Below are 13543 nucleotides of genomic sequence, written 5' to 3'. Positions count from 1 at the left end.
TTTTTTTCTTTTCTGAAAATCATGATCTCAATTATATTTTATATGTTCCAGAAAATTTGTTTCGAAAAGTTTATCTTCGAAAGTTCATTTCATAAAACATTCCAAAAATTGTTCTAGGAAGAAATTTTATTCTAGAAAACTCATTCTGAAATGTATTTTATGTCTCAAAGAAATTTTTCTTAAATTTTTGCTTCGAAAATTATGTTAAAGAAATCATATTCCAAAAATGATATTCTCAAAATTTTGAAAAATTTGTTTTTGAAATAATTATTCCACAAATAATTCACAGCCCACCTTTAAAAAGATAAAATCCATTTTAAAAATGGTAGAATTTAAAATTATGGAAACATACGATAAAAAGCCAAAAATGAGTCCTCTGAATAATTCTCTCAAACTAAAAACAAAACGCTAATGGTAAAAGATTATAGGAGATAGTGAGTCATTAAATCCAAATTCCATTAACAAATAGCGTGTTTTTCTTAATCTCAACAACTAAAGTTAGTTATTGAATGAAAATAAATACTTAATAGTCCAAGTGCAAACTAAAACTCCCATCAAACTTCTTAAGCTGTAAATCAAGACATGGAGATCTTCTTTAAGAAGATTGTTCACCAAATTCTTGTTTACTCATGTCAATTTACATTGATGAATTTAAAACATCACATTTTAAATATTTATACCATGTTATAAAGATATATCTTTTTATAGTTTTTTTAATTATATATTTTATCTTTTCACAAATAAAAATAGTTTTCTTATTTAATAAAACATGAAATTGGTCGGCCATATAATCTATCTATTCAACCGTAACTATATAATTTTTCACTTGAAAATAATTACCTTATATATTTTTCACTATAAGAAAATTTTTAAATAATGACCAAATTTTAGTAAGTGATAATAATTAGTAACTATAGTAAACAATCTATATACTAGTTAATAATTATTGATTATTAAAATAGTCACTATTATGAATAAAAAGTTATAATTGATTACTGAATAGGTTTCTAAAATTAACTACCATGTTTTATCTATCAAAGGAAATTGGTCATTAAATTTTTTTATTTAGGTTTTGGCTATAAAATGACTTATTTTTTAAATTGGTCTCTAATTAACTAGCGACCAATTTAATGATTAATTATAATTTTTTATTTATAATTGTGATTATTTTAGTAATCAATAATTTTTAATTTTGTAAATTTTCATTTAAATTAATCATTATAGTGACTAACTATTCTTGATTACTAAAATTGGTTGGTTTCTAATTGAGAATTTTATTGTAATGTCATTTGAAATATCTTTTCACTATTAGTAGATGATTAAATAACTATCAAATTTAATGAAAAAATTAGAGCCTATTTTATAAGTTAAAAATTATTGGTATAAAAAATAACTTCCATTATAAGTAAAAATAGTAATTATTTTATGATTTAGAGACAAAATTGATTACATATCGAGTTTTTAACTATTTATTATTAGTAAATAATTAAAATAATTATAATTTTTTACTTATAATAGATCTATTAATAATTTTTAGTTTATAAAATAGTCTCTTTTTTTTATATAGTTACAAATTTATTAAATTTATATTATTTTAATAAAATAAAAAGTTTGATATATAAATGCAAATGCAGCATGTTCTGTTAGTTAAAAAGAAAGGAATGGAACTAAATTTTACTCAAATATTCTATAAACGAAAAAATTATTTAAGCCTAAAAAATCATTTAAATTATATTAGTTTTTTCATTGTACTACCGTTGTAATCATAAAGGAAAATAGTATAGAGAAACTATTTATTTCATGAAATATACCCGAATTTTTTTAGAGCTACAATTATAAATAATTTTATATTCAATCGTAAGCTGAAATTTGTTGATTTTTACTAATCACATTAAAAGTCATACTAAAATCATCTCTCATTAATTGGTAATACAAATTTTTACATTAATTATTAAACTCTTTCTTTGAAAGAAAAACTATTATTGTTTCTAATTAATTCACAATGCAAAATTTATTGTGTAAGAATCTTTAGTACCCTTCACTTGGACCAACATAGATTGGTATTTTAGGAATATACATAATACCAAGTAATCCTCCTTATAATTAAATTTGTGTGTTATATTTTTGCTTATGGGGCTATGCTATGCATTACACCACTACTTTATTTATTTGTATGGATTACACATGAAATCACAAGACTCAACATCATTCAACTAAATTGTTCATTCCCATAAGACTCAGAAAACTGTCACACACCAAATGTGGCGATGAAAGCCATTGTGGTTAGTGCTGAAACAAGGGGCATATAAACTCTCCCATACAAACTGCTGCCACTGTTTGGATTATGATTAGTAACGTTTGTATTGAAACCTGCATAATCAAAACTCATCTTTAGTTTAATTTATTCTATGACTCATAAATTTAATTGTGTTTTTTATCCTTTATATTAATTTTTATTTTCTTAAAAGTGTGTGTGAGAAAATTGATAAAAGAATTGTTACCAGAAAGCTGAGTAGCGCAAGCCCTGGAAGTAACATTCCAGACATAAGAGACGGGTTGCTTGGTCTGGAAGAAGAAGTTTGATTTGACATCTTTGATGCAAGTTAAGACATATAAAGTGTGGTCATAGCATCCATTGTTGCAAAAGTTCTTGATATCAGAATCCTGCACATTTATCACACCCTCCATTCCAATTGTGAATCCATCTTTTATCGTGCAATAATATGATGTCTGCACATAATAACCATCATTATCAGATATAAGTATAGTGGTTAATAACCATTAAGACGAATTTAACATATATAACTCATTAATTACATTCTGCATGCAGAAGTAAGCACTCCTCCAACTCTCGAATGGACTTAGATTTGCATTTTTCCTTGGTTCAGTCGTATCTGAAAGGTGGCACACACAAAAAGTCATGTTTCTTTCGTTGTCTCATGATTTTTTCTACAAAATATAATCACCAAAATTAACTGTAATTAGGATCACTATAAGAAAATACTTTCTTAGTAACTAAGTTTAGTGATCAAAATTTGTTAGTCGCTACAGTGATCAATTTAGATACCAATTTAAAAAATAAAAAATTGTTGGTTACTAAAATATTTACTATTATAAATAAAAAATTATAATTAGTCACTAAATTAATCAGTAATTAATTAGAGACCAATTTAGAAACTAAGTTATTTTGGTAGCTAAAACTAAGATAGCTAATTTTCAGTGACCAATTTTCTTTGGTAGCCAAAACCATGGTAATTAATTTTAATGACCAATTTAGTAACCAATTATAATTTTTTATTCATAATAGTGACTATTTTAATAACCAATAATTTTTTATTTTGTGAATTGGTGTTAAAATTGGTCACAATAGTAACTAATAACTTTTGATCACTAAAATTAGTTACTAAAGAAGTATTTTCTTGTAGTGGATTAAGGTTTGTGAATGTAAGTGTTTGAGTACAAGGTTGTTATTTATAATAATCAAAATTAGATTAAATCATTTTCATGCAAATTGTAATTGGTATGAATTTTTTTTCAACAATTAAATTTTGATAACTTTTTTTTCTAATTTAGGATGATATTTTTTAAGTGATTTTCTATTTTTTCATTTATATGTAATTCAAAACCACTTAAAAAATATCACAGTAGGCTATAAGAGAAAAGTTGTCAAAATATCATTGTTCAATCAATTATGTATCATTATATCTCTAATCTAAAAGCTTAAAGCAATAAATTTACTGTTATTTTTTACACGATTTTCAACTTTCTTATCTTTCCTACACTTACACTTGGATAATCCAATATTTTGATAACCCATTTTAGAAATTGAATAAACCGTAAACAGTTCCTACCAAATGCATAAAGAAAGAAAAAGAAAGTGAAAGAAAAAAAAAATACTAACTTTCAGCACAGACGTGGGTGAGTAGGAGAAAAAATGTCCCCAGAGAAAAGCTGAGAAGGAAGCTGCTTTTTCCATTCATCATGATTCCTTAATGATGAAATTATTAGGGACACTTGTTTGAGCAGTTCTTTTACGAGGAAATTCTGGCATTGCATGATGTTGTATTTATATGTCTCAGATATATAAAACTTGTTTGGATCAAAACTAGGAAAAATGTTGTTATGCTCAGCATATGATAAGAATATGGTATCAAGCATCAAGAATCAAGCATTTGACACAAACAAGGTCAGGTTTGAAATTTTAGAAACATTGCAATATGAAGGTTTTGCCTGAAGACAGAAGAATGAAACATGGGTTTGGAAGTTTGTGTCGGAAATAAAGAGGTGGAATACAATGATTGCATCGTCCTAGGCTCATTGGTTTTGCAATGTGTGTGCCACTGTGGCATGGAACAACAAACTAAATCTTCAAACTTGTTCTTTCTTTCTTTACTGAGCCAACTGCATAATTAGCTGGTTATATTCTTATTTTAAAGTTTTGTAAAAAGTATATATTTAATTAGATTTATTTCCTTATATTTAGAGAAAAAAAAAGAGATTAGAATTTAATGTCTTTTTTATCCTAGTCTAAACTTTCTTCTTAGACGTCTTTATAATAAATCTCAATCAAAATTTAAGTTCTTATTCTAATTTGCATTTAATCTCCGAACTTTAATTTCATTTTCTCATTTTAATTTTGTTTACTTAGTAATAATACCAAAACTCAACACAACTTTTATGCAAATATATATATATATATATATATATATATATATATATATATATATATTACTATGATTAGATGTGGTTAGTTATTTTATTATATAATAATATAATAATAAATCTATATTCGGGTCTAGTTTTATAAAAAATCACATGTGGAAAAGTCAAATTGACAAATTTAACCAAAAAATAAACTAAATAAATTTATATCCACTTTAATTGTTAAACTAAACTCATTTACGGTTCACATGTTAATAATTTAATACTAACTAAAATTTTACTTTTCGATAATCGAATTTTGACCAAGTTTCTAACATGAGAGTGGATATGTTGAGATTTCGGTGATGAGGGAACAAAATTCTCAACATGAAATTAAAGTACAAATACATTATTTTTAATAATATTTTTTAAAACAGGTTTATTTTGAAAAAGAAATATCAAATTGGCAGCAACAAAATTTGTGGCTGAAAATAGGAAGTGGCCATAAAAAAATCTGAAAGATGAGAACATTGTTATTCAATGAGACTTGCAGTTTTAGTTAACAATAGATTAATAGGTAGGACTAAAAGGTGAGACTTATGGGTGACAGAAAATAAAAAAATAAAAAAAAAAGTTGTAGGAAGTTAAGCATTATCTACAATGTAATTGACTTCTCAAAATTCTGGTCCCTCAATCAAAAGTGCCTTTTATATTTTGGAGTTTCTTTTTATTTCTGCCATTAAAAAAGACAAAAATAAAAAGGAGAAGGGCTTTTACTTTTGGCCAGGAATAATGCAAAAATGCACACTCTCACAGTGACAGGTTTTCGACATATGCATGAATAATGCATATAAATGAATAATTCGTCCTACCCGATGTTGGGTCACTGTAGGGTGCCTTAAGGCTTTGTATAAAGTTCCTAACTCAAATTATGAGGCAATAGATTTTTCAAATGTTTACATTTTTTTTTGTAAAATTCTGTAATTTGAGAGTATATATACGTGAATATAGTGTGGTTGTCGTTGTTGATTGTTTTAAAAGGTTTTATTATTTGTTTTTGTTAAGAATTCAAATCTTCTGAGTCTCATATTGGTTATAAATCGAAAAAGTGAAGTACTTTATAAAGATAAAAACTTATAAATTTATAATTTTTAAGATTTTGGATTAAGAGTGAATATTTTATATAATTGGACTTAAGTTTTATTAGTGTATCTTCTCGTTAAAACCCTCTTTGTAAACCCAATAATTTTGAACTCTAAAAAAAAAAAATTGTATTAAAATTTTGAAATACTTTAAGTGTGTACATGAAATCAAATTGGGGTATGATGAGAATGATGAAGCAGTGGTTGAAGCTTAAAAAGAGGTTGGGTTTGAAGTTATGCATAACGCATGATTCATGGTTGATGTTGGAGTATTGGGTCGATGTGAGTGGTTCAAGCACTCAAGGCAAAAAGAAAGGTAAACGAGGCAACACAACTACATAAAGTTCCTAAATTAAATCATGGGGTAGTAATTTTATTTTATTATTTTAAATTGATTTGTCAGTAAAATTGAGTAATTTAAAGGCTCCAAATAAAGAATTTTTTAATATTATTTAAAAATGTTTGTTAATTATTTCACAATGAGGAAAAATATTTTGAGGATATAACAGTAATACAATAACACATTTAATTGTGAAGTAATTGTTTTAGTCACAAAATTAAACTATTTTTTTAAACCTGTTTTATCATTAAAAATATTATGAATAATAAATTTTAAAATTCTACTTATAACTTAATGATATAAACTATAATTTTAATAATTTAATTATTTTTTTTTTAAATTCATACTTCTGTAATGTTTTTTTTTTCAATTTTCTCTCTTTTATATTTTTTTTGGAGTGATTTCTTTTTCTTAATTAGGTTGAACAATTAGGAGGTGAATACGTGTAGATTATTTTGAGGTAATTAAAATTTGATTTGGATTAAATTTCTTTTTTCTTTCCAAAGATCTGTTTTGTCGTTTTTTTTTTATTCATCATGAGTGTTTTGGGTTTCATGTGCTCAATTAGCTTATAAAGTTGTTATATAAATTAATCCAAGTTTTCGTCAATATTATGATTTGTTAGGTGAAGTTTTCCATATCTTTCAAAAGAGATTTTAGTATTATTTTATCCTTTGTTTTATATAGGATTCTTATTACTTGGAGATAGGAATAACAAATTAAACCCACACCCACTAGTTTATTTAAATTTGACTCTACTTTGATCTTTGATAAAATATTTTCATGGAATAAAAAAAATATATGAATATTTATAATATGTGATTTTTTGAATTAGGTACTAGAACGATGTTGAATATGTATATATATTTCATCTCTGCTTTCATTTTACATTATTAAAATACCTTTAATTTATTAAATAACTTAAAATGTTTATTTTCAACTTTTAGTTTCATTTTATTTAATTTCTTTTATGTTTTTCACATATCTTTTTAAATCTATTTTATTTTACAGAAACGGAATGTATTTACAAGCATAGGAAACAGTGGTACCATATTAGGTAATTAAATCAACCACCAATAACTCTTTTCCCACTACATACAACTTTTATCATTTTTGTGTCTCCAAGTTAAATTAAAGTGTACATTAATTATACCGCGTTTTTTTGAAAATTTTTGAATCCTACTATGGTCCCTTACATTATTAAAGCCTATACACATTAATCTAATCCAACTTTCTGGTCATACTTTGGTTTATTTCTTAAATTGAGCAACGGTAGGTACCTCTAATGAAACAAGCGTGCCACCTTCAACATTCATTCCAACTCGTAATTAATGGTATCTCACTTTTCTTCTATTTTTAAGCCATGAATCGCACCATTCAGCTTTTCTAATGGGGAATTAAGAAAAAGATTGATTACCAATGCCAACCTCCAACTACAAGTAAACCTTAACCCAAAGTCCATTTTGCCCCCATGGGGGAGTGCATTTAGAAAAAAAAATTAATTAATTCAACTTTGATTTTCAACGCGGCTAGATGTGACATGAACAACACGAAGTATTTCTGAAAGGCAAAGAAAATGTTAAATAATAATAATCAACGTAGCGTTTGAACCAATTCAATATTCAAGAAGAAATACGTGTATGAAAAAAAATCATATAATTACTCGTAAGAAAAATATTAAAAAAAATAATAAAAGAAGAACATGTGCGAAGAGTGGAAGCTTAGTGGACATTAAATGGAACAACCCCTTCCTTTCCCTGCACTTTCTTTTGCCTTCAGTTCCCACTCTCTCTCTCTTCTTCTTATTATTAACAACACTTCACATTTCACAACACAAACGCATCTCTCTCTTCAAACTTCTCACTCTATTCCACCCTTTTTACCTTCTCTCTCCCTTTCTCTGTTCCCAGATCCATTGCTTTTTCTCACAGTTTCCGCAACTACTTCCAAACACGCTCTTCTCGCATGTAAGAACATTTCTGTCATGTTCCTCGGATTACTTTCCATAATTCATTTTCATTTTCTCTAATTCTTTTTATTATGTTTGGAATTCGGTTGTGTTTGTGTTTATTTGGTTCCAAAGGAAGGAAGTATTGAGATTATTACATGTCTGACATGACATTTTGGTCGTGTGGCGGAGGATTCTCGTATTCTGTCTCTATTCATCGTTATCCTACCGCGGCTGCAATTTGTTTCTTTCGTTCTCATTATTGTCCTGCGACACCCGACTAGTTTTTGGACTCTTCGGAAATTTGAATTTCTGAAAAATAGCGTAATTATCGTGAATAAATTTATTTATTTATTGTAAATAAATAAAATCCTTTTCTTCGTTGGTTTTTACTTTTAAATAAAAATTGGTCAGAGTGATATTTTTTGTTGTTGCGTGTGTAATGCCAAATTCAACTACCACGTTTAAATGAGGCGATTGCGCTGCACGACGCGTGGATATAGCTGTAGCCAGTTGTCTGTGATTTTCAGAGAGAGAAGATAAAAATTTTGAAACACACGGTCAAAATTTGACTATTTTATTCATTTATTTAATTCGCTATTTAATTTTGGTTTTTAAATTTCTCCGCGCGCTACTCACTGACATGGCCATGTGCTTCTCGTTTCTTCGTTGGCCGGTTTGATTTCACTGTTGGTATCGGTTTTCCCACTTTGGGCCTGTTCGGGGAGGGTGATGGCCCACGTAGTTGGGCCCATATTTGTGATTGTGTGGGAAAAGTTACAGCATTCATATCGTAGTACTATCACATTAAAGACTTCGTTGTCGTCATCTTTTCAAGCCATCTTAAGGCGTTACGCTAACTAATTATTCCATCTTTTGAACTTTGAATGCTGATGTTTATTTTCTTCTTTGGGGTTGTTGTTGATACCAGAGTTTCTCGTTCGGGCTAGAACTTGCTCTCGCAAATGGCAGCTTCTGGGGTAAGTATTCCGGAGCTTAATTTTTGAGCTATACATGTATGGTTGCTTCAGAAGAATGATGGGTTCATTGGTGCGCGTGTTAATGGTGTTTTTTTTTTCTTTTTTTTTTTTATTTTCAGGTTCAATCTAGCAAGCAAATGAGGAGGTTGGAATCGAGGAAGTCCCATCCTTGGTGGTGGGATAGTCACATCAGTCCCAAGAATTCTAGGTGGCTTTCAGAGAACCTTGAGGGTATGTAATTGCAATGGTCTTTATAGTTAAATTGTTGCTCTGATACTTGTTATTATTAAATGCAAGTTCTATTTATATGAAGCATTTTTGGGGCAAAAGCTTCAGGAATTTGTGAGACGCATTCTCTGTTTTCATGCGGCAAGGTTTAATGCGTAATCAAAACTACATGTATTAAGATCAGTAGAACTAAAATTTCTATTAATTTTGCAGAAATTGAACAACATTGTAGCACGGGTTACGAATCAAACCAGTTACTTTAGACAACTAAAATCGAATTGGGGTGTAAGTAGGTAATTAGGTGTTCCGTTGATTCCTCCCGATCTCTTTGCTGCACTTGAAATCAGGATCAACAACTTTTAACTGGTGGTCTAGGTTAAGTTCAGGTCTTGGAGCAACATCCCCTTCCCAACATCCACTCCTTTACGAAAAGAAGAAATGAACAATGTTTTTCAATTTGACTTGGATCAGGTTAATTGGTGGTGTAGGGTTGTCTTTTATATTATTTACACTTTGATTCTACCTACTATACTTTTTAACACTGTTATACTTCTGTCCTTTTCCTATACCCACAAAATACCACTGCCTTCCTGATTGACAAGCTTTTCTATTTCTGCCTCTTCGTTAATCTGGCTATTTGACATTTCTGCCAACTGGGACCAGTACTAAACATCTACTAGAGAGCCATGAAACGTTATTTATTAGTTGATATGCCATATTCAAACTTTTTGCTTGGTTCTAATATTCCGTGTATTAGGCAGAAAAGCTACAAAAAAAAAATATTTTTGAAACTTCGGGAAAAAGTGTTTAGAATGATAAACAGTTCGACTGATTTGCTTCTATCTTTAAGTGGACTCTACTACTGTAATTTGAAATTATTATCTCCTATAAAGAGATTTAGCATCTCTAGTGTGAGTGAGAGAACTTTAGAGGAGGAACTTTGTAGCAACCTTATACTTCATAGTAGTTTGTACTGCATGAATTTATATATTTATCGTAATTTCAGCTATTTATTTTCTAATCAATGGTTATAATTCCACACTTCTCTCTCCACCCTCACTTTAGAGAAGCCAGACTTTGCTGTAAGATATCTATGGATATTAATTATCTTTTTGTTTTGGTGAATGGAATGCTAATTATTTATCTTTAATAGACCATATAACTCTACTGTCTACTTTCATACCCAACTCAACTGTGAAACATATACGAACTCCTGTTTTTCCTAAAGGGGCATTAGTGTTCGGGTTCTGTAAAATCATTCCCATCCAAAAGTTGTTTCCCACTAGAATGATTTAAGCTAATAAAAAAAGTATTTTTTAAAGATATTCATGTCTTATAATTGCATATGCCTTGGAATAATTTTTAAAGGATACCTACCAAATACCGAAAATGGAAATGATATATTTAAGAAATACCGTTCTCAGGAACATCTATCCTGGTTATCCCCAATAGTGTAATGTTATTTCTTGAAAAAAAATGTGACCTAAATGTCAATTTCCACTCTTTTATTCCTTCCATGAGTGCACCTCTTAAACAAGCTGAACGATTCTTCAAAGAATTCCGTTTTCTACACTTTTATGATGCCTGTTACTCTTGTTAATAAAGTTTGCTTTTAGACTGCCAAGGTTACATTCTTCTGCTGGCTAAACAGAGAGAGCTGTTGACTTTTGTCACTTAGTCTAAGCAAGGGCAAGTTAAATCTGGTGTAGTTGTTGTCGTTGTGATATGATCATCTCATCTTTCCCATGGTTTCCTGGATAAGAATTCTCTAGTTTTTTTTTTGGGGGAAGGGGTTTTGCATTTTGTTATGTATAAGTCAATCCATTTTTATCATAATGTCGTCCAAGAAAATGACATGATTTTCAACTTCAGAGATGGACCAGAGTGTGAAGCGCATGTTGAAGCTGATAGAAGAGGATGCGGATTCATTCGCCAAAAAGGCTGAAATGTATTATCAGAAGAGGCCAGAATTGGTTGCTCTGGTTGAGGAATTTTACCGTCGTTACCGGGCTCTGGCTGAACGTTATGATCATGTGACAGTAGAATTGCGAAAGAATATACCCTCTGATCTCCAATCCCAAGGTTCTGGTATTTCTGATGCTGGCTCCGAACCGACCTCTGCTTGGCCTTCTCCTACTCCAAAGAGATGGGGTCGTCTTAAATCAAGTAACCGAGCTGCTGGATTTGATTACTTTCTTGGCTCAAGTGGAAATGGTTCTGATGCACAAAAAGATGGGGATGAATCCTCTACTTTGACAGATTCTGAGAACGAATCTGATGATTCGTCAGTTAATAATTATTCTGGTTTCTTACAGAATGGAAGTGATCTGGTGATAAACAGAAGAATAATAGAGTTGGAAACCGAGCTACGTGAGTTAAAAGGAAAGCTATGGATGCAGGAAGAGGAACATGCAGAGGTTTCATCTAGGGGATCAAGAAATGAGAATTCTGAAGATTTTTATACCAAAATCAATGCCTATGAACAAGAACTGATGAATGTTAATGACAAGTTAAGACTATCAGAAGAAGAAATTACTAAACTGAAAATTGAGCTAGAAAAATACGGACCCTTTAATGCTGAAAATATGGAGGCTGGTTTTGAGTTTTCATCACCTAAAGAACACATCAGTGATGGAGGGGAAGCCCTGGAGCACAAGACGATAGAGGTTGAAGGAAGTGTCGATGGTGTGGATAAGGCATTGTCTGAGAAAAATGCTGAGATTGAGTCGCTTGCAAGGGAGCTAAGAATTACCAAAGAAAATCTCAAAGCTTCAGAAACACAAATTACTTCACTGAAGTTTGAGGCCAATAAATCGTCTGAAAGAATTCAGCAGTTGTTGAATCAGCTTGATTTGGCTACTAAAGACATTGCAACTTGGAAAAACAAATTCAACAGTGAGAAAAGAGAGAGCACCAAACTCAATGAAAGACTTGCAAGGTTAAGGACTAGTCTATCTGACCGAGACCAAGAGGTCAGGGATTTGAAAACAGCAGTATCTGATGCTGAGCAGAAAATCTTCCCGGAGAAAGCTCAATTGAAGTCTGAAATGTCAAAGATGCTGGAGGAACGGACTCATTTAGAAGAACATATCAGAGACTGGGAATGTCGAGGTCGTTCATTTGAAGAGGAAATCAGAAAGATCCAGTCTGAAAAAATAGAGATGGAGGAGACACTCAGGATTGAGATTCAGCTGTTGAAGGCGTACATTGAGCAGAGAGAGAACAACATAAAAGATCTCAACACTAGCCTTGATACTCTAAAACTAGAGAAAGATAAGCTCCATGTTGAAGTTGGTTTGCTTAAGGAAGAGGTGAACTCCAAAGATGTTAGGATTGAACACCTAAGCAACCATTTGAACCAGCTACACATGGAACATGTACAACTGATTTCTGGAATGGAGGAGGCACATAAACAAGTGGAAGAGCTAAAATCAAAAGCTAAGCAATTTGAGGAAGAGATTGATAGGCAGAAAACTGTGATCTTAGACGGAGCGGAAGAGAAACGGGAGGTCATAAGGCAGCTATGTTTCTCACTCGAGCACTACAGAAATAGCTATGATATGCTTAGACAGCACGTTATAGGGCAAAAACGGCTTCCCGTTTTGGCTGCCTGATGAATGAATATGAAGGTAATCTTGTATATTGTTTTGGCTATCTTCATTTCTCTGTCTTGGAATGTTTTTCTTATGCTTATGGCTCTAGTGTATACGAGTCAGAATCATGTGTAATATTATGGAGAAGTGATGACATGTTAGATACACTACACATTGCTGATGGCACTGCTAAGTTTCATCGATTTTTGTAAGACGCTGTGCCATAGGACCCTTCCTTAAGGGTTCATGAGAGATTGAAAATTTGCTTAGTTTGGTCTAATATTTGTATAATCCATCCGTCTGGTCTGATGTGAATGGTTGTGCAACGTTCTTTATTTTATTTTTTTCAAAGTTGTTACGAGATGAAATTCTCTTACAGTAATATATAATGTTGTTGGTAATATAAAAAAGGAAGCTTTATTATAATTGGGTTTTAGATTTTTGATTTTGAATTTCAACTGTCCCCTTCCCTAATGCCGCAATTAAATGTCGTCATGTTGGATTCGGACTAGTCTTTAAAGAATTTTTGTCTTCACAATGGGTGGGAGCGTATTCTGTATATATTTTAGTATTGCGGTATACTTTTTTAAGTTTTTTATTACGTCATTTGTATTATAAAGTTACGATATTTATTATTATTATTATTATTATTATTATTTATTTATTTATTT

At 30.3% G+C, this 13543-nt stretch overlaps 2 protein-coding genes across 2 annotated transcripts; one reads left to right on the top strand and one right to left on the bottom strand.

Annotated features, from left to right (window-relative positions):
• Nucleotides 1-1927: 1927 nt before the first annotated feature.
• LOC146884436 (uncharacterized) lies at nucleotides 1928-4360 on the bottom strand. The gene is made up of 4 exons (XM_085665331.1): nucleotides 3902-4360; nucleotides 2818-2894; nucleotides 2502-2730; nucleotides 1928-2370 (listed from the first exon to the last, which is right to left on the bottom strand). Exons 1-4 carry the CDS (start codon nucleotides 3981-3983, stop codon nucleotides 2249-2251), a joined length of 510 nt encoding a protein of 169 aa, XP_085521457.1. The 5' UTR covers nucleotides 3984-4360; the 3' UTR covers nucleotides 1928-2248.
• A 3507-nt stretch (nucleotides 4361-7867) lies between these two features.
• On the top strand, nucleotides 7868-13152 carry LOC114193152 (protein NETWORKED 4A-like). The gene is made up of 4 exons (XM_028082858.2): nucleotides 7868-8090; nucleotides 9003-9051; nucleotides 9171-9282; nucleotides 11152-13152. Exons 2-4 carry the CDS (start codon nucleotides 9037-9039, stop codon nucleotides 12891-12893), a joined length of 1869 nt encoding a protein of 622 aa, XP_027938659.2. The 5' UTR covers nucleotides 7868-8090; nucleotides 9003-9036; the 3' UTR covers nucleotides 12894-13152.
• The last annotated feature ends 391 nt before the right edge of the window (nucleotides 13153-13543 follow it).

This window comes from Vigna unguiculata, chromosome 8, assembly GCF_037176805.1.
Source record: "Vigna unguiculata cultivar grain cowpea cultivar isolate G323 ecotype 2 chromosome 8, ASM3717680v1, whole genome shotgun sequence".
NCBI classification, from domain to species: Eukaryota; Viridiplantae; Streptophyta; class Magnoliopsida; order Fabales; family Fabaceae; genus Vigna; species Vigna unguiculata.
The sequence above is the reverse complement of the archived record's forward strand: the minus strand, read 5'-3'. Positions and strand labels throughout refer to the sequence as shown.

Coding starts and splice junctions, on each gene's coding strand:
- LOC146884436 (XM_085665331.1), bottom strand. CDS start 3,983: ATGATGAATGGAAAAAGCAGCTTCCTTCTCAGCTTTTCTCTGGGGACA. Junction 2,895..3,901: donor CACCCACGTCTGTGCTGAAA/GTTAGTATTTTT, acceptor GCCACCTTTCAG/ATACGACTGAACCAAGGAAA. Junction 2,731..2,817: donor CTTACTTCTGCATGCAGAAT/GTAATTAATGAG, acceptor TATTATGTGCAG/ACATCATATTATTGCACGAT.
- LOC114193152 (XM_028082858.2), top strand. Junction 9,283..11,151: donor GCTTTCAGAGAACCTTGAGG/GTATGTAATTGC, acceptor TTTCAACTTCAG/AGATGGACCAGAGTGTGAAG.